Source organism: Ammospiza nelsoni, chromosome 17 (genome assembly GCF_027579445.1).
Source record: "Ammospiza nelsoni isolate bAmmNel1 chromosome 17, bAmmNel1.pri, whole genome shotgun sequence".
Taxonomy (NCBI): Eukaryota; Metazoa; Chordata; class Aves; order Passeriformes; family Passerellidae; genus Ammospiza; species Ammospiza nelsoni.
Window position 1 is genome coordinate 14452214 of NC_080649.1, and position 25709 is coordinate 14477922.

Sequence of the window (25709 nt, forward strand, 5' to 3'; positions counted from 1 at the left end):
ATCTTCCGGGGCAGGCGCTGCCTTCATCTCTGCTTCCCTGCCACCGCCCCCTCCTCCTCCTCGCTCTCCCCCACCCTGCTCTCATTTCCCCAAGAAGACTTTAATGAAATCTGCCCTTAATTAAATCCACATTCATTTGCATAATTACCAGGAAATTGAAATTAGCCTGCGGACGTGGCTGGAATGCATTTGGCATCCGGCAGCCCGGGCTGTTCGGAGGGGGCTGCACCGAGGGCCGCTGGGTGCCCCCCACCCGTGGGTGCCCCCCACCCTTAGGTACCCACGGTGCTGTGCCCACCTCCCTGCCTCCCTTCCCAGCGGTGACGGGGTGGAAGTGGAGGGACACTGCCACTGCCACTGCCCTGCCCTCCGCCCCCACACAAGCAGCATCACGTTTCCTTCAGTTAGTAAAAAATAAAAATAAAAGTCTTCACCGCCATTGAGAAATTTTTTGTTGCTTTTATAACTATGTATTTTGTCTTTTTTTTTTTTTTTATGGTTTCAGTTGTGGTTTTTTGAAATCCTTTTCAACAGTGACAAACTGAGGTAACGTCTGTGACACTACAGCCTCTCCTACGGGAAGAAGGTTCGAAACCCGACAGCTGAGGGAACTGGAAATAAAAACCTGACAACCTACGGACACAGCGACCTCGACGGGGACAGAAATCACACCGGGCACCCCCTGGGGCACAGCCGGGCGGTGCCACCGAGCCCTCCCGGGGCGGCCGGGATCCCTTATCTACATTATTGCACGAAAGATCGAGGACATCGAGGGACCTAAGGCAAAGAGGAGTAAAACCGGTGCCTAGCTCTCTACGTGGGGCAATGCTACGTCTAACGCCGGGCCCGGGGGTGCCGGGGACGGGGCACGGCGGGGGCGGGGGCGGCCCCTGCTCTGTAAACTGCGGCTGCTGCTGCTGCTGGAAAGCGTTATAGCCCTTTGTGGGGAATTGGGGCACCGGGGCCGCCCCACGGCACCCACCCCGTGCGAGGGAAGCCCGAACCACAGCAGGGTGCTCTTGCCTTGGGGTGCCCCCACAGCGGCGGCGGGGGAGCTCCCCGCTCTGCCGGGTGCCCGAATCCGGGAGGGAATGTGTGACCTCCACGCACAGCCCAGGACATTGTCACTGCGGGGCCACCGGTGGCTGCAGCCAGCCCCGGCAGGGCCTGTCCCGCTGTCCCCGCCAGCCCCAGGGGAGGTGACAGGGTGGGGAAGGGGTGACAGCGAGGAGAGGTGATGGGGACAGCACGGAGAAGCAGGCGGGCCCGCGGAGGCCGCTCGGAGCTCCCTGCCCCGCTCCCGGGCTGTGCAGCCCGGAGGCACCGCTGCCACCTGCCCCCTCCCTGGGTACAAAGGGTCTGCACAGGGGACAGCGGGGACAGCGGCACGGCAGAGCCAGCCCGGCCCGAGCATCCACCCTGCGGCATGGCCGGCACCGGCCCGGGGCAGGGGCTGCCACGGCAGCGGCTGGGACACACAACGACACACAGACAGGGACACTTGCTACATCAATGGCTGCCAGCACCTCCCACGGCAGGGAGGCAGCCGGGGCCGCCGGGGCTCGGGGGCTGCTGGCGACCCCCGGCTCCCCGTCACCCGCCTCCCCGCGCCCTCCCGGTCCCACAGCGCGGCAGGGACCGGCGGAAGAGGGCAAATCACCACCCACCCGAACCCCCAAAGGCCTCCTCCACCGAGCAGGGTCATCGGCCTTGCCGCTCCGGGCGGGGTGAGCAGGGCTGGGGCAGAGCCCGTGCATCGCCCGCTGCCCCCGACTCTTCCTCCCCGCCCTGGGAGACCCCTCCCCGTGCCCCGGGGAGCCTCGGAGGGGCAGCACAGCCGTGCCAGGGCTGTGGGTGCCCCCGGCCTCCCCAGCAGCGAGCGGTGCCCTCGGCTGCGCTCCGGCCACGGGCCGCGCCCAGGCGGGGCGGGGGGATCGGCATCCTCGGCGCTACGGAGCGCAACCAGTTCTGTCCTTTTCCTCTTCCATCGTGTTTCTTTTCCTTTTTTTTTTTGTTTTTTTTTTCCTTTGGGAAACCCAGAGCCCGGTCCCGGCTCGTGCCGCCACCACGGCGTGCTGCCCCATCGCTGTCCCCGGGGCGGGGGACGGGCGGGTCGCGCCGCCGTCACACGCAGATCTCTATTGCTGTGGCCAGGACCATCTGCCCCTTGCCCTTGTCCTGCCGTCCGTCTGTCCTGCTGGCCGGGCCCGGGGCGGCTGCGCCGGGCTCGGGGCGGGCCGCTCCGCTCCCCTCGGTCAGGACGGTCCTCTTGAGCGGGGCGGGGGTGCAGGAGCCGCCGGCCTCGTGGCAGTGCGGCCCGGCCGGGAGCTTGTCCCTGGCGTGCTTGCGGGAGCGGTACGAGGGCCGGCACCGCACCTCGGCCATGAGGTCGCACTTGATGAAGTAGAAAACCTCCTTGACGGGGCAGCGCTTCTCGGGGTCGAGGGCCAGCAGGCGCTGGAACATGCGCAGGGCGCTGTCCGTGAAGCGGCGCCACTGCGAGGGCAGCCCCGCCAGCCGCCCCTTCTGCCACCGCACGAACTCCTCGAAGAAGGCGTCGGACGCCACGGCCGCCTCCCAGGGGAAGTTGCCGGTGAGCACGCAGAAGATGAGCACCCCGAAAGCCCAGACGTCGATGCTGGTGTCCACGGCGAAGCCCTCGGCGCGGCCGGCCTGGCACACCTCGGGCGCCGTGTAGGGGATGGTGCCGCTGATGCGCTTGACCCGGCAGCCCACCTTGCGCGTCATGCCGAAATCCGCCAGCTTGACGCGGCGGCAGTCGCGGTCGAAGAGCAGCACGTTCTCCGGTTTGATGTCCCGGTGCACCAGGCTCTTGCTGTGCATGTAGTCGAGGGCCAGGCCCAGCTGCTGCACGCAGCGCTTCACCAGCTCCTCGGGGAGCCCCACCTGCGGGGGGACACGGCGTCAGCCACCCCCAGCCAGCCCCGGGGGCACCCACCCGGCCCGGGCACCCACACCTCCATGGGCTCATGGTCCTGGGTGCTTTTAGCTGGGTGCTCTGGGGCAGGGGATGGTGGTGGGTCATGAGCCACCCAAGAGATGGGTGGTGGGTCTCAGGCTCCCCCATAGGGCGGTTTGGGTTGGAAGGGACCTTAAAGATCACAGAATCACAGAATCACAGAGGAAGGAACACTTTCCACTATCCAAGGCTGCTCCTACCCTCATCCAACCTGGCCCTGGACACTTCCAGGGATGGGGCAGCCACAGCTTCCCCAGGAGAAGGGTGATGGGTCTTAGGCCATCCTAGGGATGGGTGATGGATCTTAGGGCACCCAGAGGAAGGGTGATGGGTCTCAGGCCATCCTAGGGATGGGTGATGGATCTTAGGCGGCCCAGAGGATGGGTGATGGGCCCCACATTTATTTGTAGGTGCTTGTGGTCAAGCCCAGCCCAGATGGGGGTGCCCAGTCCCTGCAGCCCCTCCCACACTGGCCCAAAGCCCAGGGGCAGCTTTGCTCAGCCCCCCCTGAGCCCCCACATCCCACAGAGGCTCCCTGGGAGGTGCTGGCTCCCACCTGAGGCGGGATGATGTCGAAGAGGTCCCCGCCGGGGGCGTACTCCTGAGCGAACACGTAGCAGTCCTCGGTCTCGAAGACCACGTCAAAGACCTTGATGATGAAGGGGCTGGAGGAGAGCGTGTTGGTGATGCTGAATTCCCGCAGGAAGTTCTTCAGCTTCGTCTTGCTCTTGTTGACGAACTTGAGGGCCATCTTGGTGCCTGTGGAGGGCAGGGGACAGGAGTGAGCCCTCGGCTGGGACAGAACCAGCACCCCGCTCCCAGCCCACACCCCGCTCTCCTCACCTGTGCTTTTGTGGGACACCAGGTCCACCTTGCCGTAGGTGCCCTTGCCGAGCTCGCGGATGAGGTCGTAGTGCTTGGTGATGTCGGTGCCCGAGAGGGTGCGGATGGCCAGGGACTGCATGTCCTCGGTGATCAGGGGCACCCCGCAGCAGCCCAGCTTGCGCGACGGCTCCTGCTCAATCGAGCCCGCGCTCATGGCTGCGCTGCAAGGCACAGGGGGCACTGCTTCCGTGGGGCTGCAGGGCCGTGGTGTCCCATCCTGTCCCATCCCATCCCATCCCATTGCATCCCATCCCATCCCATCCCATCCCATCCCATCCCGTCCCTTCCCCAGGGCTCCAGCCATGGCAAAGGGGGATTGGGCTGAGCAGCCCCCACTGGGTGCCACCCCTCTGTCCCCAAGGGTCACCAACCCAGTGGCTCTGGAGGGGATGCTCCAGCCTCTACAGGGGCTGCAGCCGTGTGGGTGTTTGGGGACAAAGGGAGGGGTTCGGGCATGGCAGAGACAGGGACAAGGACACACATGGATACAAACAGGGACACACACATGGACACGTTTTCTCAGGCCTGGTGTGTTCCCAGCCACGCTGCAGGACAGGAGCTGAGGCCCTTTGGGGGTCCCCTCTCTGCTGTGTCCCCAGTGAGCCAGCCCTGTGTGCTCCATACTGAGCCCCTCTGGAGCTGAGCCTCTCCCAGCCAGGGGAGCTCCAGAGAGGAACCAGGGCCCTGCCCTGGCACCAAGGGGACACAATGGCTCTGCAGCAAATCCCTCCCTCACATCTCTCTGACCATCCACCAGCACCAGCTCCTGGCCTTCACCAGCCAGGATGCCAGAGTGTCCGGTGTGGAGAATCCCAGAATCCCAGACTGATTTGGGGTTTGATGGGATCTTAAAGCCAGTCTTGTTCCATGGGCAGGGACACCTCCCACTGTCCCATCTGCTCCAACCCCAGTGTCCAGCCTGGCCTTGGGCACTGCCAGGGATCCAGGGGCAGCCACAGCTGCTCTGGGCACCCTGTGCCAGGGCCTGCCCACCCTCACAGGGAAAAATTCCTTCCCAATATCCCATCCATCCCTGCCCTCTGGCAGTGGGAGCCATTCCCTGTGTCCTCTCATTCCAGGCCTTTGTCCCAAGTTCCTCTGCAGCTCTCCTGATGCCTCTCAAGGCACTGAAATGGGCTTTAAGGTCTTCCCAGATTCTTCTCTTTTTCAGGCTGAACAATTCAAATTCTCTCAGCTTTTCCTCATAGCGGAGGTGTTCCATCCCAATAATCATAACTGTAGCTCCTCTGGACTTGCTCCAACATATCCATGTCTTTCCTGTGCTGGGGATCCAGAGCTGGATGCACATTCCTGGTGGGTTCTCACCAACGCCAAGCAGAGGCCGGCCCAGCCAGCAGCACATGGGCAACAGCACCAACATTCCTCACTCCCAGCAAACAGGGATGGTTTTCTCCTCACTCTGACCATTCCCACAAGAAGATCCAAGCTCAGAGTCACCCACCAGAGCAGTGAAACCACCCCAGCATCTCCTCTGATGGCTTCAAGGTGCTCCATCACTGCACAAGCACAAACCCTGGGCAGGCAGGGACGTGGGGAGGGCACTCGGTGCCTGCAGGAGGGTGAAGATGGGCAGAGAGAGCCCAGGTGGTGCCCACGGGCTCAGCCCCACGCAGGGGCTGTGGCAGCCACCCCAAATGGTGCCAGACACCCCACAAAGCACCTGTAGCACCCCACAGCCAGGCTCACACACAAGGACACTCCCAGCCCTTCCCAATAAGGCTGAGTCAGATCTCCAACTCCTTCCTTCCTTCCTTCCTTCCTTCCTTCCTTCCTTCCTTCCTTCCTTCCTTCCTTCCTTCCTTCCTTCCTTCCTTCCTTCCTTCCTTCCTTCCTTCCTTCCTTCCTTCCTTCCTTCCTTCCTTCCTTCCTTCCTTCCTTCCTTCCTTCCTTCCTTCCTTCCTTCCTTCCTTCCTTCCTTCCTTCCTTCCTTCCTTCCTTCCTTCCTTCCTTCCTTCCTTCCTTCCTTCCCCTCACTGTGCTGCCTGTCATCCCAAACCAAAGCTCAGCTTCTTCACTTATTATAGTTATATTTTTTTCCCTGGGAAGTTGGGGAAAAAATAGAAAAGGAACTTCAACATCATGATGTTCCAAAAATGTAACAGTTTGACTCATAAGATCTCCGAAGCAGCTCATCTCCATAGTGTTTCATTGGCCCCCTGGCAGCGGAGCACCATCTCAGCGTCTGGGTGCTGGAGGTGGAGGTGGATCAGCAGCAGCTCGCTGGAGGCAGGACTGAGAACAGCCCCCAGCATCCTGCACGAAGAATTCCGGCTACGCTTGCATTTACGGCTGCGCTCATCAATGTCCCTTAATTAACCGCCATTGAAATGCAATTATTCAAGTCGGGAAGGTTGGCTTTGGGGAAAAACCCTGCTGGTTGGATGGGAGTGAGGAGAGGGAGGGCTGGCAGCTCGTGGAAGTGCTCTCCAAGTCAAGGGCTGTTTGTTTTTCCCCTTGGCTCAGCCTGTTGGCGTTTCCAGGTGTCTCCTTCCCAGGCAGGAACCGAGGGGCACCCACGGGCAGCGGGGATCCCGCCGGGTCCGGAACCGTGCTGCGGCTGGGCTGGCACGGCTGGCACCGGGATGTGCTGCCCGGGATGGGCACGGGCCGGGATCCTGCTCCGAACAGCAACCACGCCTGGCCGGGGCTAACGGGGCACCACGGGGCCAGCACCGACCCCAGGAGGAGCCAAACAGCGACGGTGGCCAAAACCCCGACACGCCAAGGCCACGGTGGCCAAAACCCCGACACGCCGAGGCCACGGTGACCAAAACCCCGACACGCCGAGGCCACGGTGACCAAAACCCCGACACGCCAAGGCCACGGAAAGCACAAACACAGAAGTTGCCATTAAAAATGGAAAGCTTTTGGAAGCATGTTGGGTTTGATGCGAGCAGCGAAGCGGGGCGGCAGGGGGAGGCAGCGAGGGCTCCGTTCCAGCGCCGTGCGCTCCCGGGGACAGCGGGAATAACGGGGCACACAGGGGTGGCAGTGCCAGTGCGGCAGGAGATGCCGCCAGCTTGGCCTGGCCGGGTTGAGGTCCCACATCCCTCTGCAGCCAGGCCAGTCCCAGCAAGGAGCACCTGTGTGGCCCCACGCCAGATCGGGTCACTCCAGAGCCACAGCGGGGCCTTTCCCGGCACCCCAGCTCCTCTCCCGCCCCAAACCCTGGAAGGGAGGCAGCACCACGACCCAAGGAGGACAAACGCACCTTCTCCAGCTCAGTTCCAGGTGCTCCTGAAGGAGCTTTCCCAAGCAGGGAGGAGGGATGAGCATCCCGGCCGAGCCCCCACGGCGCAGGGTCCCGCAGTGACAGAGGCAGCGCAGCCGCTGCCGCGTGGCCCCGGGACCTGCCGCGCACCACAGGCGGTTCCTGCCGTCATCTCCGCATCCTGAGCCATTTCTCCTACTATTCAGACTAAAATTGTTCTGTGTTTAAGCTTCAGAACCGTTTATCTCATTGAGTGAGGAGGATAATCCACCCACCTCTTCCTTGCTCCCTGGCAGGTATTTATAGGCAGCCACTCGTCTCCCGTCGGCAGCTGCCGCTCCTCTTCCCCGAGCTCCCGGCTCCATCCCCGGCCCCGCGGAGCACATCCCGGTAGGACATCATCCCCATCATCCCCATCATCCCATAGCCACAGCCCAGCATCCTGCCGGGCGCCCACAGTGCTGCCCAGCGCTGTTCCCTGCCGGGGATGCTCTGCCCTGCTCTGGATCCCGCTCCAGCCCTGGGCACAGCGGCTCTGCCGATAACTAATTGCAAACTCATTAGGAGCTCATTGAGAGGAGCAGAGGCCGCGCGGGAGAGCTGCCCCAGGCTCCCGCAGAGAAGGCGGCTGGAGCAGCGGCTGCTTGGAAATTAAGAGGGAAAGCGGGAAAAAAAATCCCTCTGGCCACATCAGAGACTGACAGAAAAACAACCCAGTTATTGAGGGAGGCTACAGGAAAAGGGTTTGGGCTGAGCCTGATGCACGGTTGAGCACTGGGGGCTGGGACTCGATTAAAGGAAAATCTGTGCAGGGGCTCTGCAAAACCCGGATTCCTCTTTAAAGAGGGGAGAAATGTGAAATGCAGCAGTGGGATGGGCACAGGCCCACGCTGCTCTGTCCCTGCACTTGGCAGAGATTTATTTCCCTGTTTCCCATGTTCAAACCCTCACTTATGAGCTCATAACACCAACTCCCGTCCAAGCCCAGCAGGCTGGAGGCCAGGGCATCCCTCAGGAGGGATCTCCCTCTCTCCACACCCAACCAGCTTCCAAACCTGCCTTGTTTCCCCTGAACAACACACTGAACCAGCAAACTCATGCCCTGGGCCCTGCCAGAGCCATCCCCTCTCCCAGTTTTCCAGGTGCCAGCACACCCTGGTGTCACTGGAACCAGGGGCCAGCAGTGCTTTGGCCGTGCCCCACACTGAGCTGCTGCCTCCCAGTGCCCCACTGCATTTCCAGCCCTGCCACCTGCATTCCTGCCTGACCCCGTTCCAGGGACATCCTGTCCTCTCCTCCGTGCCCCTGGGACCTGCAGAGCAGATTGGAGCTGTGCATCCCGGGGCTGTGGCACACAAAGGCACCTTGGCCTAACGGGGACAGCGTGGCTGTGGGAGCAGGACAGGAATCCCACCAGGGCTCGGAGCCACCAGCACCTCCATGGCCAGGCAGCCTCCAGCCAGGCCGGCCACCACCTCCCACCTCACCCAGAGCAGCCAAACAGGCACAGGGAAAGGATTCCTGCATCCCAGGGCCATGCAAATCCTCTCAGGGCAAGCCGAGTGTGTCCAGGAGGTCACACATGGCACGGGGACATTGGCTGCTGGCAGTGGTTTGGGGACAGCCCCTCTGCCACCATCCTGCAGCCCAGGGGGAGCAGAGGCCATGGGTGGGGCAGGTCCCCATGGGCAGCTGGCTCCAGAGCAGCGGGAAAGGCTGGAGCACCACGGACACACCGGAACCAGCACCAAAGCTCCAGCGAGGCACCCGCAGCCACTGGCACTGCCCAATGCCCCCCGTGCAGGGCTGGACTGGCACTGCCCAGTGCCCCCACGCTGGGCTGGGCTGGCACTGCCCAGTGCCCCCATGCAGGGCTGGACTGGCACTGCCCAATGCCCCTCGTGCAGGGCTGGACTGGCACTGCCCAGTGCCCTCAGTGCAGGGCTGGACTGGCACTGCCCAATGCCCCCGTGCAGGGCTGGACTGGCACTGCCCAGTGCCCCCACGCTGGGCTGGGCTGGCACTGCCCAGTGCCCCCACGCTGGGCTGGACTGGCACTGAGCTCCAGGGTATCAGCAATTCTCATACCAGCTCCTTGCCCAGGGCACAGCAGCCTGCCTGGCAGCAGGATTCTCTTCAGCAAAGCCAGTAACGCCCAGCCAGGCACTGCTCTCCCAGTGCAGATGTTCCAGATGCAGGGCAGGGTCAGGCCCTGTCACCCCATCCGCGGTGTCCCCCGCTGCAGGAGCCATCTCCCGTCCTGGCCAGCATTCTGTGACAAGCTTTCTCAGCCTCTGGTCCCAGGATTCAGGTTTCACACAGCGATTCGGGAAGAGCAAACAAAGCAGTGCCGGGACTCTCCTCCGCCGCTCCTCCTTCCAGCCACCGTCCCTGGGCTCTCCGAGCTGCCAGCAGGATTTTCCCTGCCCTCCCGCACACGGGGCTGTCTCTGTCCATCGGCCCCGATGACAGGACCTTGGCTGCCTTGCAGAGCTCCTGGCCTCCCGGGGTTTTGCTGCCGAGCAGGATTGGCTTCCTTAGGACCTCAGCTCCTCCAGCCCGCAGCTCCTCCCGCCTTCGCCGCCAGCACCGGGTACTTGTGATTACTTCATTGTTTGATTGGTTTCATCAGCCTGTCATCATCTCCCTCCCAAAAACTCTTCCGCCAGCGCCGGCAGCCCCGCACGGTTGGGATCTGCAAAGACAAACGCCCCGAGCGAGCGGCACCTGCCCGACCCGCGGCACGGCCAGCCGGCCCCCTGGCTCCTGGAGACAGCAGGGACACGTCCCTGTGCCACAAAGCCAGCCCTGAGTGCGCTGCAAGGCTTTGTGTGCCCCTAGCTCAGCCTGCCGCCGGCTGGGGGGCTCCCGTGAAGGAGATGCTCCAGTGAAGGAGATGCTCCCACCTCTGGGGCTCTGCTCCCGCAGCAGGGCACGGTGACACACACGGTGACACGCACGGTGACACCGGGCGGGTCGGGGGCTCGGCACACGGACAGCCAGCCTCGAGGGTCCCGGACAGAGCCGTGCCGAGGCCGGGCCGCCCTGTCCCCGGTCCCCGAGCCGTGCTGGGGCTCCCGGTGGCGCCGCCCGCCCGCGGCCACGGCGGCAGCGAGGCCGGACCGGAGGAAAGTGGGTCACGCTCCCCCTTCCCGCTGCGGCCCGGGAGCGCCGGGCAGGGATGGAGACCGGCCCCGAGGCCCGGGGACAGCGGGGACAGCGGGGACAGCAGGGGAGCTGAAAGGGGAGCTGGGGCAGCAGGGAGGGGACACAAGGAGACAGCAGGGGACGTGGTGAAGGGATGCGAGGGGAGACAAGGAGAGATGACGAGAGGAGATGACACCGGGAGATGATGAGGGGACAAGGGAGGACACAATGAGGAGAGACAATGAGGGGAAACGAGGGGAGATGGTGGACGGGGCATGAGGGGAGATGGCAGGAGGACATGAGGGGACATGAGGGGAGGTAATAGGGAAGACAAGAAGCTGGTGAGGGAGGACAAGGGGAGGTGAGGGAACATGAGGGGAAACAAGGGGAGATGAGATGGGGAGGTGGTGAGGGGACACAAGGGAACACAATGAGGGGACATGAGGGGACACGGCCTGAGCTGCCCCCGAGGCCGCCTCTCCCTGCTCTCCAATTCCCCTGTTCCTAGTTGCCCTCCAGCCCAGTGCACCCTTCCTGACACCCCCAGACCCGCCGGCAGCCCCGGGGAGCAGCCCCGCGGCCCCGGCACCGCTCGGTGTCACTGACGCCCCTCCGTCCTCCCCCTCGGCCCCCCGCCGCACCGGGGCCGCCCGGGGCGCAGGTGCCACCGGCCGCAGGAGGGACCCGGGCCGGGGGGGGGCAGCGCCCGCACCGCGCGGTGCCCACCCCGCTCCATTCACCGGGAGCGCCGCTCGTATCGGGATGGGGTTTTGTCCCCTCCCCGCGCCGTGCGGGCAAACAAAGGGCGGCCTCGGTACCGGGCGGGCGGCGCCCCCCGCACCCCGATCCTCGCACCCCCATGCCCGTATCCTCATCCCCGCAGCCCCGTGCCCGCGCCTCATCCCCGCGCCGCCGCCTTACCGGAGGGGCGAGCCGCCGCCGCGCCCCGTCCCCGGCGGGAGAGGAGCCGCCGCCGCCGCCGCCGCCGCGCTCCGCCCGCCCCGCCGGGCTCCTCATGCCGCGGCCCCGCCGCCGCCGGAGGAGCGGAGCGGAGCCGAGGGAGCGGAGGGAGCGGAGGGAGCGGAGCGCGGCGCCCCCCGCAAGCCCCGGCAGCGCCCGCCCCGCGCCGCGCTCCGCCCGCACCGGCACCGGCGCCGCCCCGGGGAGGGAGCGCGGAGCGGGAGGAGCGGGGGGAGCGGGAGGAGCGGGAGGAGCGGGGGGGCTCCGCCGCCGGCCCCGCGGGGATGGGGGATGCGGAATGAGCGATGCGCGATGCGGGGCGCTGCTCGTCCCCGCCCCCCGGTGTGGCCGGGGGGAGTCGGTGCGGGAGCAGCCCGGGAAGGGGGGTCGGGGCTGAGCCGCCCCCTCCCCGCGGGCGCGGAGCTCCGGTACCGCGGGCTCGGCTCGGAGCGGAGCTCGGCGTGGGGACAATGGGGATGGGAGCGGCGCAACGCAGGGGCGGCTTCACACCTGACATCCCCCGAGGCCGATCCGGGGGTCCCAGCACAGCACCGTGTCCTGCTGCTTCCCCGGGCCCCGCTGCCCCTGAGCCCTCCCAGGCTCTGTTCCCTCTCCTGTGGCACAGGCGATGCCCCCGTGGGTGGGTGACGCCCACCCTGGGTCAGGGAATGGTTTGGGTTCGAAGGGACCCTCAGGATCGTCCCGTTCCAACCCCTGCTGTGGGACACCCTCCAGGATGCTCCAAGCCCCATCCAACACGGCCTTGAACAGCTCCAGGGATGGGGTGGCCACAGCTTCTCTCTCACCATGGCACAGGTGATGCCCACCACGGCACAGACAGCCCCCCAAAATGCTGCTCCTCAATGTGTGCAGGACACGTGGCTTCCCCTGTGGCTCATGAATGGTGGGAGCGTTCAGGCCAAGGAATGCCAGATGAGGCAAACACATCACGGGGGCTTCCCTTCAGGTGCCTTAAATTTGGCAGCACTTTCAGCAAGTGATGCCAGAGCTGGGCACCAGGAGCTCCAGGCACCCCCAGCCTGGGGGACAGTGACAGCTCTCCGGGAGGAAGATGAGGGGTTGGCACTGTGCTCCCTCTTGGAGCATCCCTGGACACACCCGGGTTTCCTCCTGTGCCCACCAAGGACAAGCAGGGATGTTTAACACTGGCCAGGATTCGCTTTGGCATTTCCTTGTCCCTCAGCTGGGTGCCAGGTCCCTCGGCTCCCGTCGTGCCACTTTGAAGGGACCCACAGGGCTGCCCCCCCTCCGAGGGGCACAAGGGGCTGTTCCCACACCCCAGCCGTGCTGGTCCGAGCCGTGCCAGTGCCCCCGAGCCCCCGGAGAGCGGGGAGGGCCGGGAGCCACCGGCTGTGAGTCACGGATCGCGCTGAGCATGCGGAGCAATTAAAGCTTTTCATGAATGACTTTAAGGCAAGAGGCTGAATCACACTCCGACACTGCTTTAATGTGTGCCGGCTGTGCCACTGTCACCCTCTGGCCGCCCGGCAGCTGGCACGGGGCAGGGGCACTGCCAGCCGCGGGCAGGGCAGCGGTGCCTCCATCCCGCTCCGCTCGGGTCCTGCCAAAGGGACGCTCCAAGGGAGCTGATTCCCGGCGGGATGGAGGCATCTGGATGGCGCTGGGAGGAGAAATGCTGGAGAGCCAGCCGGGCTGGGCTGGGGCTGGCGCTGCTCGGAGCGGGCGCTGCGGGGCTGGCACGGCGCTGGCACGGCACTGGCACGGGGCAGGAGCAGCGGAGGTGCGCGCAAGAGGAACACGGGGGAGCTGGGCAGAGCTGGGCTGCGCTCGGTGTCACCGCAGCAGCGCATGGGAGGCGTCACCCACCCACGGGGGCATCACCGGTGCCACAGGAGAGGGAGCAGAGTCTGGGAGGGCTCAGGGACAGCAGGGCCCGGGGAAGCAGCAGGACACGGTGCTGGGCTGGGGCGCTCCGGCTGCACAACGCTGGGGACCCCCGGATCGGCCTGGGGGGGTCGGGTGTGAAGCATGGGGGGCAGCACAGCCACCTCCATGGGGCGGCTCCAGGCTCGGCCCTTCCCGAGGCCCCTGTCCCCCGTGTCCCCTGCCTGTCCTTGCGGTGCCGCCCTGGCTCCCGCAGCCTCCCGCTCGCGGCTCCTCCGAGCTCTCTGTCAGCTCTCTCCCTATTTATAGCTCGGGGCTGTTTCTAGGTCAGGCGGGAGCTGCCGGTGCCCGGGGAGCCAGCCCGGGGACCGTGGGGGGCTGCAGGGACACTGCCACACTGTCACAGTGTCACAGTGTCACCATCCTGGGGCTGTGCCCTGGGTACACAGGGGCTGAGCTGGCACCGGGGCCAGCTGGGCCTGGCAGGACATTCCATGGGATTCTGTGGGGCTTGGCAGGGCTTTGTGGAGCTCTGTGGGCTCCATGGGGCTCAGCGGGGCTCTGTGGGGCCCAGCAGGGCTCCAGATGACTCCAGGAGGTTCCACGGGGCTCCGTGAGGTCCCTCTGGGGTGTCCCTGTCCCTCGGTGGCACGTGGGTGACAATCACACCGAGCCATAGTAACACCAGTTGTACCGGGGAGCGCCCGCACTGAGCTCGTGGTCTTCAAAGCACTCCCGGAATATTAATACTAATTAAGATTAACGAGATGAAAGGAGCCAGATCAAACATGTTTATCACCTCGTGCAATCCCAAACCGTGCAAAGAGCCCCCGCCTCCCCGGGGGACCACGAGCGCTGCTGGGATTTGTGCTCGGGAAGGGAATATCCGGCTGGTGCACATCGTGGGATGCGCTTGGACAGGGTGGGCAGCGGGAAATGACCTGGAAAGCCCAAAATATTCCCAGCGTGCCGAATCCCCTCGGAATTCAGCGAGAATTGTCGCTTGTCCCTTCGCCATGGCTCGGCCAGAGCGGGAGCCAAGGGCTGAGCCCACCCGGCCGCGGTCCCACGGCCACCCGCGCCTGTGGCGCTCCGGTGCCAGGAGCCAGAGCTGCCGGGGATGCTGCGGGGATGCTGGGAAGGAGCGGCGGAGGGAAGGAGGGAGGGAGGGAAGGCGGGAGCGGAGCACGCCGGGAGCCGCAGCCCGGGCGGGGGGACCCGCTCAGCCTGGGGGTTCCGGTGTGCCCCACCCCGCCACAGTCAGTCCGTGGGGGGACACCACCCGTGTCCCCTCGGTGTCCCCTCGGTCCCTGGGACACAGCCCACCCTCGGGGATCCCCAGGAAAGGGGCGGTGGGGCTGATTCCCGCAGCTCGGAGCCCCCAGCTCGGTGTCCCCCGTGCCGGAGCTGCCACCCCGGCCGGGGACAGCCGGGGGGTCACGGGGCTGCTCTCGGGAGCTGGGACGGGCCGTGGGACGGCCCCGCCGGTGACGGGCACACACCGAGCCCCTGCCAGGGGTCCGACCCTGGGGGGCTGCCCCGAGCTCCTCCCGTGCTCCCGGGGCTGCGGGGACCGAGCGGGGCAGGGCGGACACAGCGCCCAGGGATGGATCCCGGGCACAGTGCCCCAGGGATGGATCCCGGACCGGGCACAGCACCCCAGGGATGGATCCCGGGATGGATCCCGGGCCGGGCACAGCGCTCCAGGGATGGATCCCAGGATGGATCCCGGGCCGGGCACAGCGCTCCAGGGATGGATCCCGGGCACAGCGCCCAGGGATGGATCCCGGGATGGATCCCGGACCGGGCACAGCGCTCCAGGGATGGATCCCGGACCGGGCACAGCGCCCCGGGGATGGATCCCGGGCAGGGCACAGCGCCCCGGGGATGGATCCCGGGCAGGGCACAGCGCCCCGGGGATGGATCTGGTGCACAGTGACGGCTGCTCAGCCACCGGCACGGAACGGGACCAGAGGGGCTCTCTGGGATGGGCTGCCGGGGAAAGAAGCACAACGCGTTTCTTCAAGGGGAAGGACGGGCTGAGCTGGGGGCACAGGGAGAGCCACGGGGCTCGTCCTGGCAGCCCGGTGGTGCCCCGGTGCCCCGGTACCCCCACAGCAGCCGGCACCGCCCGGCCGCCGCCTCCGCTCGCTGCCCGTTCTCCTGGCACCACCTAGAGGCTGCGGGAACGGGCACGGGGGGACGGACACGGACACGGGGGGACGGACACACAGACATGGGGGGACGGACACACGGGGGGACAGCGACAGGGAACAGACACGGACTGACATAGGTGAAAAGACATGAGCGCAGACACGAGGGGACACGCAGAGGGGACAAACACGGGAGGACAAACATGACGGGGCAAACACGTGGGGACAGACATGGGGGACAGACACATTGCCACAGCACCCACGCGTGGGGCCCACGCACTGCCCCTGGCACAGGGGGGGACAGGGTCAGGGGTGGTGACAGGGCGGGGAGCACCTCTGGCAGCACCTCCTGTCACCCCAGGGACCCGCCCTGGTGGGGCTGTGCTGGAGGTGACAGGCGATGGCAGCTGTGTCCCCACGGGATGGAGACAGACTCAGGGACAAGCTGGTGACAGCCAGGAGGTGTTCAGGGACCGGACACACCCCCACCCCCCATTGCAGCCACCTTGAAGCAGGGTAGGACAGGGAGAAGCCTCTGTGCACAAGCCATGGGTGTCCATCCCTCGCTGTCCCCGAGCAGGGAGGGGCAGCCCCTGCAGCCACCCCGGGGACCCTGGGCCACCACACTGCCACCCTGGGTGCTCCCTGCCTGGCTGGGTGGGCCAGGCCCATGCCACCTGTGGTGTGGCACAGGCTGGGTGCCCCTGGTGTCCCCGGCTGTGGGACAGGAGCCCTGGGAGCTCTGTGCCCTCACAGCCAGGCCCTCCCAGTCCCTGGTATCCCTGCTCCCCACCTGGGCACTGACTCACAGGAACTGAGCTCCAAAACCTCATGGTTTACACCAAAACAAACCCTACAGCTCTGTGCCACCCGTGAGGAAGGCCAGACTGCCTGGATGGATCCAGCTGGTGGCCCTGAGCCCCCCCAGACCCCACTGGGGACAGCCAGTGCCGGGAGGGAGCAGAGAGGGGCTGTGCTCGGCGCTGGCAGCGTGGCACAGGAGCCGGCAGTGGCTCGGTGCCACCAGGAGCAGTTGGGCACAGCGTGTGCCAGCACTGGCACCTCGCATCCTGCCCGGCTCGTTCCGGCCCTGCTCATCCTCCTTGGCTGGGGCTCAGCAACAATGGAGAGGAGATTTCGGGAAAGGGGGAGGCGAGCACCGGGGCCGCTGCCCAAAGGGACAGGGCTCGGGGAGCCTGTGGCTCTCCTTGTGGAACCCCCAAGTGCCCAGGGAGGAGTAGAGACTGCCCAGGGACCCTGGTCAGGTGAGCTGGGATGGCTGGGACGGCTCCAGGATGGATTGGGGATGGTTCTGGGATGGCTGGGACAGCTCCAGGATGGATCGGGGATGGTTCTGGGATGGCTGGGACGGCTCCAGGATGGATTGGGGATGGTTCTGGGGTGGCTGGGACGGCTCCAGGATGGATTGGGGATGGTTCTGGGATGGCTGGGACGGCTCCAGGATGGATTGGGGATGGTTCTGGGATGGCTGGGACAGCTCCAGGATGGATTGGGGACGGTTCTGGGATGGCTCCGGGAGGCTGTGGGTGCACACGCTGCTGCCCACAGCCCTACTGCTCCCATGGACACCACTGAGCTGGCAGGCACGGTACAGGATGCCCAGCGGTTCCCTGCTGCCAGGGAGGCACATCCCGGGCAGACACACGTGCACCCAGCACCGGCTCCGGGCTCCCCTTTGGGAGGGGATGCTCCCGCTCCCAAGCAAACTTTGGCACTGCCCCCGGGCCGGCTCGGTGCCCACTCTGTGCCCTCCCTGCGCTCACAGTGTCCCCGCCAGGCTGTGCCGGGCACTCACCTGTGCAGGTGCAGGGGCTGCAGTTCCTCTTTCTGGAAGCAGACGAAGCAGAAGGAATCCATGGCTCGGCTCCGGTGGCCCCCGCGCCCGGCCGAGGGTGACCGCAGTGCCGGGGGGCTGCTGGCATCGTCCCCGCGCTGCCGGCGGTGCCCGGAGGCTCAGGCGGGCCCTGCCGGGGCCATGGTGCCGGGAGCCCTCACACGGCCGGGCTGGGCACCGGGAGCCCTCACACGGCCGCGCTGGGCGCCGGGAGCCGTCGCTCCCCGGGCACGGAGGCGGCTCCGGGCCGGGCCCCGTCCCGCGTTGCCCTCCGGCCGGGCCCGGTTATGCCAGGCCCAGCCATGGCCCTGCCCGGCCCTCAGGGGGCACCGGGGCTCGGGCAGGGCGGGCCCAGGCTCCGGCCGAGCCCTGCGGGGCTCAGGGGCTGCCCCGGGCGGCGGGGACGGGCAGGGTCCCTGCAGCAGGTGCGGTCCGGCGGGCTCTGACGGGATCCAGCGCGCCCTGGAAGGGTCTGCAGGGACACGGGCAGCCGGACACACGGACGGAGGGGAAAGTTGTGCCGTCGTGGAGCGGCGGCTCCGCGGGGCTCGTCTCACCGGCAGAGCCGCCGCTCGCTCTGACAGCCCAAGCAGCGTGCGAGTATTAATAGCTCCCGACTCCCGCGGCGAGGATGGGAATTAACTCCTCGAATGCCGCCTGCCCGGGCTCCAGCCGCCCCCTCCCGGTGCCCGCTGCTGCCTCCGGGCTGGGCAGCACGGGATGAGAGCGGGCACGCCCGGCCCGGGGCACCGAGGAGCCCGCGCTGTGACCCCCCGGCACCCCCGGGCTCTGGGCAGCCCTGGCACAGGGGACGGGGCACAATCGGGGGGAAATGTCTTGGCCCGGGTGCTCGTGGGGGGCTGTGCCTGCTGGTGGTGGCAGAGGTGCCATCCCGGGGGGTCCCCCTGCACGGGCACGGTGGGACAGGGCACAGCAGGGAGCCCCGGCGCGCCGGCTGAGGGTGTCCCTGCCACACTGCAGTGTCCCTTTGCCCCTACATGAGTGTCCCCTTGCCCCCTAGATGAATGTCCCTGCCCCATTGCAGTGTCCCTTTGCCCCTAGATGAGTGTCCCTTTGCCCCTAGATGAGTGTCCCTGTCCCACAGCAGTGTCCCTTTGCCCCCTGATGAGTATCCCTGTGCCCCTAGATGACTGTCCCTGCCCCATTGCAGTGTCCCTTTGCCCCCTTATGACTGTCCCTGCCCCCCAGCAGTGTCCCTTTGCCCCCTGATGAGTATCCCTGTGCCCCTAGATGAGTGTCCTCGTCCCACAGCAGTGTCCCTTTGCCCCCTGATGAGTGTCCCTGTGCCCCTAGATGAGCGTCCCTGCCCCACAGCAGTGTCTCTTTGCCCCCTGATGAGTGTCCCTGTGCCCCTAGATGAGTGTCCCTGCCCCACAGCAGTGTCTCTTTGCCCCCTGATGAGTGTCCCTGTCCCAGAATGGACATTGCTGCAGGCAGTGTCCAGCTGTTCCATGGGGATACACCAGGCCAGGCTGGGTCAGGACCCCCAGAGTCACACAGCCCTGATGTGTAACCGTTCCCCATCCTTTGGGCCTGGTTCAGGGACCAACACAGGTCCCCCAGGTCTGTGGAACCAAATCCTGGTCCCACCCAGTGTCCTGGGTCAGGAGCAAGAGCCACTGCCCTTGGGAAGGTGACAGGAGAACAGGGAGAGGTTCCCCAGCCTGGCCTTGGGCTTCATCATCGCTCCTGAATAATTCAGTGAGTGGCTCTGCCTGCTCCGGCCACACCCCCGCTAATGGCAGAAATCGATGCCTTCTTAATTCCTCATGGCCAGACAGCTCCTGCCTGTGCTGCTCTGGGCCCTGTCCCCCTGGGAGATGCTGATGATCCCAATTTTGTCTCACAGACTCTTGGAATCTCAGAATGGTTTGGGTTGGAAGAAACTTTGAAGCTCATCCCATCCCACCCCTGCCATGGCAGGGACACCTCCCACTGTCCCAGGCTGCTCCCAGCCCTGCCCAGCCTGGCCTTGGGCACTGCCAGGGATCCAGGGGCAGCCACAGCTGCTCTGGGCACCCTGTGCCAGGGCCTGCCCACCCTCACAGGGAACAATTCCCAATTCCCAATATCCCATCCATCCCTGCCCTCTGGCAGTGGGAGCCATTCCCTGTGTCCTGTCCCTCCATCCCTTGTCCCCAGTCCCTCTGCAGCTCTCCTGGAGCCCCTTCAGGCCCTGGCAGGGGCTCTGAGGTGTCCCTGGAGCTTCTCCTCTCCAGGTGAGCACCCCCAGCTCTGCCAGCCTGGCTCACTGGGGCTGTGCAGGTGTTTGCAAGGATCCTCTTTCCATGTGGTCCTTGGGTGCTGGAGGAAGCAGCACCAGTGTCCCCAGGATTGCACTGGGGGAGTTCCATGGGATCAGGTCCCCCAGGCCCCCTGGCCCCCTGGTGCCAGGGCCTGGCATCCACCCAGGCACCCACTCACCAGAAGCACAGCTGCAGGAGCAACAAAAATGTTAAAATTTAATGCCTTGGCTAATGGGCTGAGCAGAGTGGAGCAGAAACCTGGAGAAAAAGGGAAGAGGATGAGAGTGCCCAGTGTCTCATGGCTTCCCCCAGCACCCTCTGCTTCCTGGAAAAAGAGGACACAAGACCCTCCTGCCTCACTAAATAAATCCCACCACAGTGTTGAACCAAGGAGACAGTCACAAATCCATGTGTCTCCTGGAGGGGCCCCACAGGAGCTCCCAGTGAGGGACAGAGCCCTGAGGATGAGACCTTGCCCACGGGAACCCAGGTTCCACCATCCTCTCCAGCACCACCTGCAGCTCTGCTGGTGTGTCCTGAGCTGTGAGATGTGGCTGGGACTGTTGTTCTGTGATCTGTCAGAGCTGGGGCAGTTATCCTCTGTTCATGGGCAGTTTTCTTTATCTCTCCCACAGCCAACCCTCCCTGCAGGAGATCTCTGCTGTCCATGGCCACTGAGTGTCCCTGCAGGGCTGATCAAATTCCAGCATCCCATGGGGAGATGCTGCGCCCAGGGGAGGAGCCAAGCATTCCTACCTGGATCCAATCTGAGCCTGGCACAGCACAGCAGCCTTTGCCCCCTGCATTGCCAGAGGAGCAGCTTTCTGCTGCCCTGCATGGCCAGAGGGAGCCCAGGCCCATCTGCAGCAGCCCTGGAGCTGCAGAGGAAAACTCCCCCCTTGTGCAGGATCCCTGCTGCAGCAGAGCCACAGCTGGCACTGCAGGAGGGCTGAGCCCCCATGGCATGGGGCTGGGACACCCCCTGACACACAGGGGACAGGGCATGGTCTGACTCTGGCAGTGTTGTTTTGTATTACTGCATTTTTATTTCATTTTTATTTTCTTCCCTAGTAAAGAACTGTTATTCTTACTCCCATATCTTTGCCTGAGAGCCCCTTAATTTCAAAATTACAATAATTCAGAGGGAGGGGGTTTACATTTCCCACTTCAAGGGAGGCTCCTACCTTCCTCAGCAGACACCTGGCTGTTCAAACAGAGACACGGTGTCCCCCAGAACAGTGGGATGCTGAGAGCAGGGAGAGGCACAGAAGGGCAGCTCAGGACATCCTGCTGGGCTGTCTGGCTGGATTTGAGGTCTGGGAAGAAGGCTGGGACAGACTGAACATGGTGTGGGTTCAAAAGAAGCCACAGCCTGAACGAGTCCTCTCTCCCCATCTGCAAGAGAGCAGAGGGAGAGCAGTGCCCTGATTCCTGCTGCTCCTCTGCCTTGGAGCTGCTGGGATAGCTGGCTGGGATGCTGACATGAATTTCCAGGGCTCCATTCCAAATATTCTCAAGCCATCAGATGTAGCCATGATATTTTATGAAAAATACTTTCCTTAGGATCTTTTCTCATGAGAAGCTGAGAGGCCTCAGGAACAAAATGTAAACAATGGTTATCTGCTGCTGTGGAATGCAACAGGTGCATCTGTGATTGGTCTCATGTGATTGTTTCTAATTAATGGCCAATCACAGTCAGCTGGCTTGGACTCTCTGAGACAGAACCTTTTGTTATCATTCTTTCCTATTATATTCTTAGCTAGCCTTCTGATGAAATCCTTTCTTCTATTCTTTTAGTATAGTTTTAATATAATATATATCATAAAATAATAAATCAAGCCTTCTGAAACATGGAGTCAGATCCTCATCTCTTCCCTCATCCTCAGACCCCTGTGGACACCACCACAATCAGACCCACAAAGCCTGGCTGGAGCTGGGTTTGCTGTGCTGCCCTCACGAGTCCTTCGGGACCTGCCCAGTCCCCATGGGCTGGGGGCAGCCACCCTTGAGAGGGAATTCTGAAACCATTCCCAGGGGAATGAGCAGTGCCAGAACCCCAGAATAACCCCAAATAAATATTCCCAGAGCAGGAATGGAGGCAGGAACACCTGGCCAGGAACTAGCAGTGGCCACAAAGCCACAAATGTCCCTCACTCTGAGCAGTGTGCCCGGCTGAGCACCAAGGCAGGACCCAGCCCCAGCCCTGTCCTCAGGCTCTGCTGGGTTTAGATCATTAATTATCCACTTTTGTACTTTCCTCAGGAATTTGGACTCAGGAATTTTTACCTGCTGGGTTTTTACAGCTTGCTAAATAAGCAAATTCCTTGCCAAGGAACTTGGGAGACGTGGGGAGCCGTGGGGCTTTGTGGACAAAACTTTTCCAAGCTGCTTTATTGGACTTATAAAACACAGTTTAACCCTTTTCATCACGTTGCTTTGCATGAGGTGGCAGGGCAGTAAAATGCTCATTTCTCCATGGCATTCCCAATGAGCTGCAACTCAGTTTGTGGCAGGAACAATAAAGGAGATGGAGCAGAGGGGAGGGATGTGAGGGGAAGCACAGGCAGCTGCGTGAGGCTCAGACTCACCCTGAGGGCAAAACGCTGCAAAACAGGAATAAAGCAATTAAATGAGATGAATATTTGAATGTGGGATTGAAGGGGCTGGAATCAAGGCTGGAGCAGTGCAGGAGGCTTGGAGAACAGGCATTTCAGTGCCTGTTTGTAATAAAAATTGAGAGATAAACCATGTGGTAACAAATTATTTTCACAAATCCTGTTCCCTTCATCTCCTCAAACAGCTGTTCAGCTCCATGGCATTTCCATTCCTTCTGTGTTTTTAAAACACAAAGTTACCAAATAAATTCAGAAAAAGGTGGGTGGCTTCTCCAGCCTGGGGGCTGCTCCAGGCCCAGTCCAGGCCCTGCTGCTTCCTCCCAGGGACGGAGGAACCCAGATTGAAATGAGGGCTGGCACAGACACTGGTTTGGGGGTTTTTAAAGCCTTTGCATTAAAATCCTGCTGATTTTCTTTGAGAAATGGCACTTCCAACAATGGGAAAAGCAGGCCTGGGGCCTGGCATGGCCACATTCCCAGGACAGGCTCATCCTAGTGCTCCAGTGATGCTGGAGGCTGATGGGAAATTCCCACTTTGTTTTTTCATGGATCAGCAACCACAGGAGGTCCCTCATGGGGCCATGTCAGACCTGGGGTTTCCTGTGTGAGGCACAAGGACACTGGGGACACCTGGATGTGTCTAAGGGGGCCTGGAAGGAAGATGGGCACAGACCTTTTGTAAGAGCCTGGAGAGCCAGGACACAGGGAATGGCTCCCACTGCCAGAGGGCAGGGATGGATGGGATATTGGGAATTGGGAATTGTTCCCTGTGAGGGTGGGCAGGCCCTGGCACAGGGTGCCCAGAGCAGCTGTGGCTGCCCCTGGATCCCTGGCAGTGCCCAAGGCCAGGCTGGGCAGGGCTGGGAGTGACCTGGGACAGTGGGAGGTGTCCCTGCCATGGCAGGGGTGGGGTGGGCTGGGCTTTAAGGTCCCTTGAACCCAGACCTTTCCATGCTTTATGATTCCTTCACCTTGGGACAGATGTTTCTAAAGCAAAGTCTTGCAAAACTGAGCCTCACATCCCTGAGAGCTGTTCCACATCCTTGGCCTTTGCAGGGACAAGTGGGATAGAGGAGAAATATCCCTGTAGGGATCCAGGAGGTTGGCAGGAGGTTCCTTCTTCAAGTTCCCTTCAGCTGCTCCATCCCTCCCTCCCTCCAGACACTTGGGGCTGTTTTCTATCAGAGACCCCCAAAAATCCCCTCCTCACCCCACAGTGGCTGGGGAGGCTCAGGAGATCCCTGTCCCCGCTGTCCCCAGCTCCTCAGAGCACGTGTCTGCACCCAGCCCTGCCGGGATGACAAAGGCTGATAATGGGATTATCCTTTTAATGATCCCCATGGAAACGAGCCCTGCACATCCCAGGGGAGCCCTGCAAGGACCCAGCTCCAGCCTGGAGCCACACAGACACCTCGGCTCTGCTGGGGGGTGGAGAGGGCTTGTAGGGGGTTTGGAGCAGTCAGAGGAGCTCTGGAGGTGTTGGGGAGAGTTGGGAGGTGTTTTAGTGGTTTTAGAGGTATTGGAGAGCTTTTGGAGGTGTTGTAGTGGTTTTGGAAGTGTTGGAGAGGTTTTGGAGATGTTATGGAGATTTTGGAGGTGTTGTAATGGTTTTGGAGGTATTAGAGAGCTTTTGGAGGTGCTGTAACAGTTTTGGAGGTTTTGGAGGTGTTGTTATGGTTTTGGAGGTGTTGGAGAGGTTTTGGTGGTGCTGGGAATATTGGGGAAGTTTTGGAGGGGATTTGGAAGGGTCAGAAGAGTTTTGGAGAAGTCAGAGGAGTTCTGGAGGTGTTATGGAGATTTAGGAGGTGTTTTAATGGTTTTGGAAGTGTTGGGGAGATTTTGGAGATGTTGGAGAGGTTTTGGAAGTGTTGGAGAGGTTTTGGAGGTGTTGTAATGATTTTGGAAGTGTGGGAGAGGTTTTGGTGGTGCTGGGAATATTGAGGAAGTTTCAGAGGGAGTTTGGAGGTGTCAAAAGAGTTTTGGAGAAGTCAGAGGAGTTCTGGAGGTGTTGGAGAGGATTTACAGATGTTGGAGAGATTTTGGAAGTGTGGTGATGGTTTTGGAAATTTTGGAGAGGTTTTGGAGATGTTATGGAGATTTTGGAAGTGTGGTGATGGTTTCGGAAGTGTTGTAGAACTTTTGAGGACACTGGAGGCTTTTGGTGGTGTTGTGGAGGGGTTGGAGGGGGTTTGAAAGTGTTGGAGATATTTTGGAGAGGTTGGAGAGATTTTGGAGAGGTTGCAGTGGGTTTGGAGAGGTTCTGGAGGTAATGGAGAGGTTCTGGAAGTGTTGGAGGGGTTGAGGAGGTATTGAAGAAGTTTTGGAGGTGATGGGGAGGTTTTGGAGGAGTTGGAGAGGTTTTGGTGGTGTTAGAGAAGCTTGGCAGAGGTTGAAGGGGTTGTGGAGGTCATGGAGAGGTTTTGAAGGAATTGGAGAAGTTTTGGAGGGGTAGGAAGGGTTATGGAGGGGTTGGAGAGGTTTTGTAAGTGATGGAGAGGTTTCAGAGGGGTTGGAGTGGTTTTGGACATGATGGAGAGGCTCTGGAGGGGTTGGAGAGGTTTTGGTGGTGATGGAGAAGTTTTGGTGGTGATGGAGAGGTTCTGGAGGAGGAGGAGAGGTTCTGGAGGGATAGGAGGGGTTGTGGAGGGTTTGGAGGTATTGTAGGGCATTTTGGAGGTCTCGGGGAGGTTTGGAGGTGATGCAGAGGCAGGGTTTGGAGCCTGGGAGTGCCCACAATGATCCATGGGCACCTCCAGGCCGTGTCTCCTCAGCTGCTCCTCCCTGGGCAGTTCCCCCCACAGCCAGGCCCAGGAGCAGCATTCCTTGCAGGATGAGCAGGACTGGGGCTGGTGGGCTCAGTGCTGTGCTGAGAGAGTGAAAATAAAATCCTCCATGATGGAAAATCCTCATGGAGCCCCACGGGACCGCTGAGCCCTAACCTCCTTGTGGAGCTGGGGACAGCCCCAGCCCCACAGATGGCTCATTCCCCTCCTGCTGGTGTTTAATCCTCTGAAGGAAGTGCCAGCCTTTGCAATGTCCCCACGGGGCTGCTGTCCCCTCTAAAGCCTGTTAAGCCACCAGGCTGAGCGGCCCTTTGTCCCTGCAGGTGCCACGGGGATTTGGGAGCCGTGAGGAGCACTTGGATCTGCATCAGCCTCACAGGTTTGGGGTTCCAGTGTGTGGGAAGGTGCTCTTTGTGGATGAAGTAACAAAATTATCTTTTGTTTCTTTATAAAAGAAAAAAGTTTAAAAGTTTTTTTTTCATTAAATAAAAAGACACTTCATAAGACTTTACTTTAAAAATAGCTAATTAAATAGAAGTTTAAAAAATTGTTTAAGTAATTATTAGAAAAATAAGAGAACAAAGAAACGAATGGCTTTTTGAAGTGTTTTATTAAGAGTAAGAACTTCTTACCTTAGTTTACTTTTTTTTTCTGTAAAAAGATTTTATTATTTTGCCTTTTATTAAAACTTTTCTCTTTCCAGCATTACCACAAAAGCCATCCTGCTAATTTTATGCCATCTAAAGTAGCTAAGCTATCTCAAGTGTAACATAGATCTCCAAGAGATTTATATTACTCTCATAAGACCTAACTCAAAGAGACCCTTCTATCACCAGTGGTTCCCAGCTCCTTGATTTTGGGAGGCAGCAGCTGGGACCTGGATCTCAGTTTTCCTACCATTAATGCCCTGGATGAATGGATCTGTTGATGTCTTTGCTCCTGGCCAGCTCAGGCAATGGAAGGGTG

General features: G+C 62.1%; 1 protein-coding gene across 1 annotated transcript; it reads right to left on the reverse strand.

Annotated features, from left to right (window-relative positions):
- Window positions 1-1992: 1992 nt before the first annotated feature.
- Window positions 1993-17101, reverse strand: SBK1 (SH3 domain binding kinase 1). Its single transcript, XM_059484439.1, has 4 exons — window positions 17040-17101; window positions 3824-4026; window positions 3537-3739; window positions 1993-2907 (listed from the first exon to the last, which is right to left on the reverse strand). Exons 1-4 carry the CDS (start codon window positions 17099-17101, stop codon window positions 2125-2127), a joined length of 1251 nt encoding a protein of 416 aa, XP_059340422.1. The 3' UTR covers window positions 1993-2124.
- Between the last annotated feature and the right edge of the window lie 8608 nt (window positions 17102-25709).

Bases quoted from the DNA above. Each gene is read 5' to 3' on its own strand.
- SBK1 (XM_059484439.1), bottom strand. From the start codon at position 17,101: ATGGATTCCTTCTGCTTCGTCTGCTTCCAGAAAGAGGAACTGCAGCCC. The intron at 4,027-17,039 runs GTGAGTGCCCGG...TGTGCCTTGCAG, and splicing joins CAGCCCCTGCACCTGCACAG to CGCAGCCATGAGCGCGGGCT. The intron at 2,908-3,536 runs GTGGGAGCCAGC...GTCCCCCCGCAG, and splicing joins TCGACATCATCCCGCCTCAG to GTGGGGCTCCCCGAGGAGCT.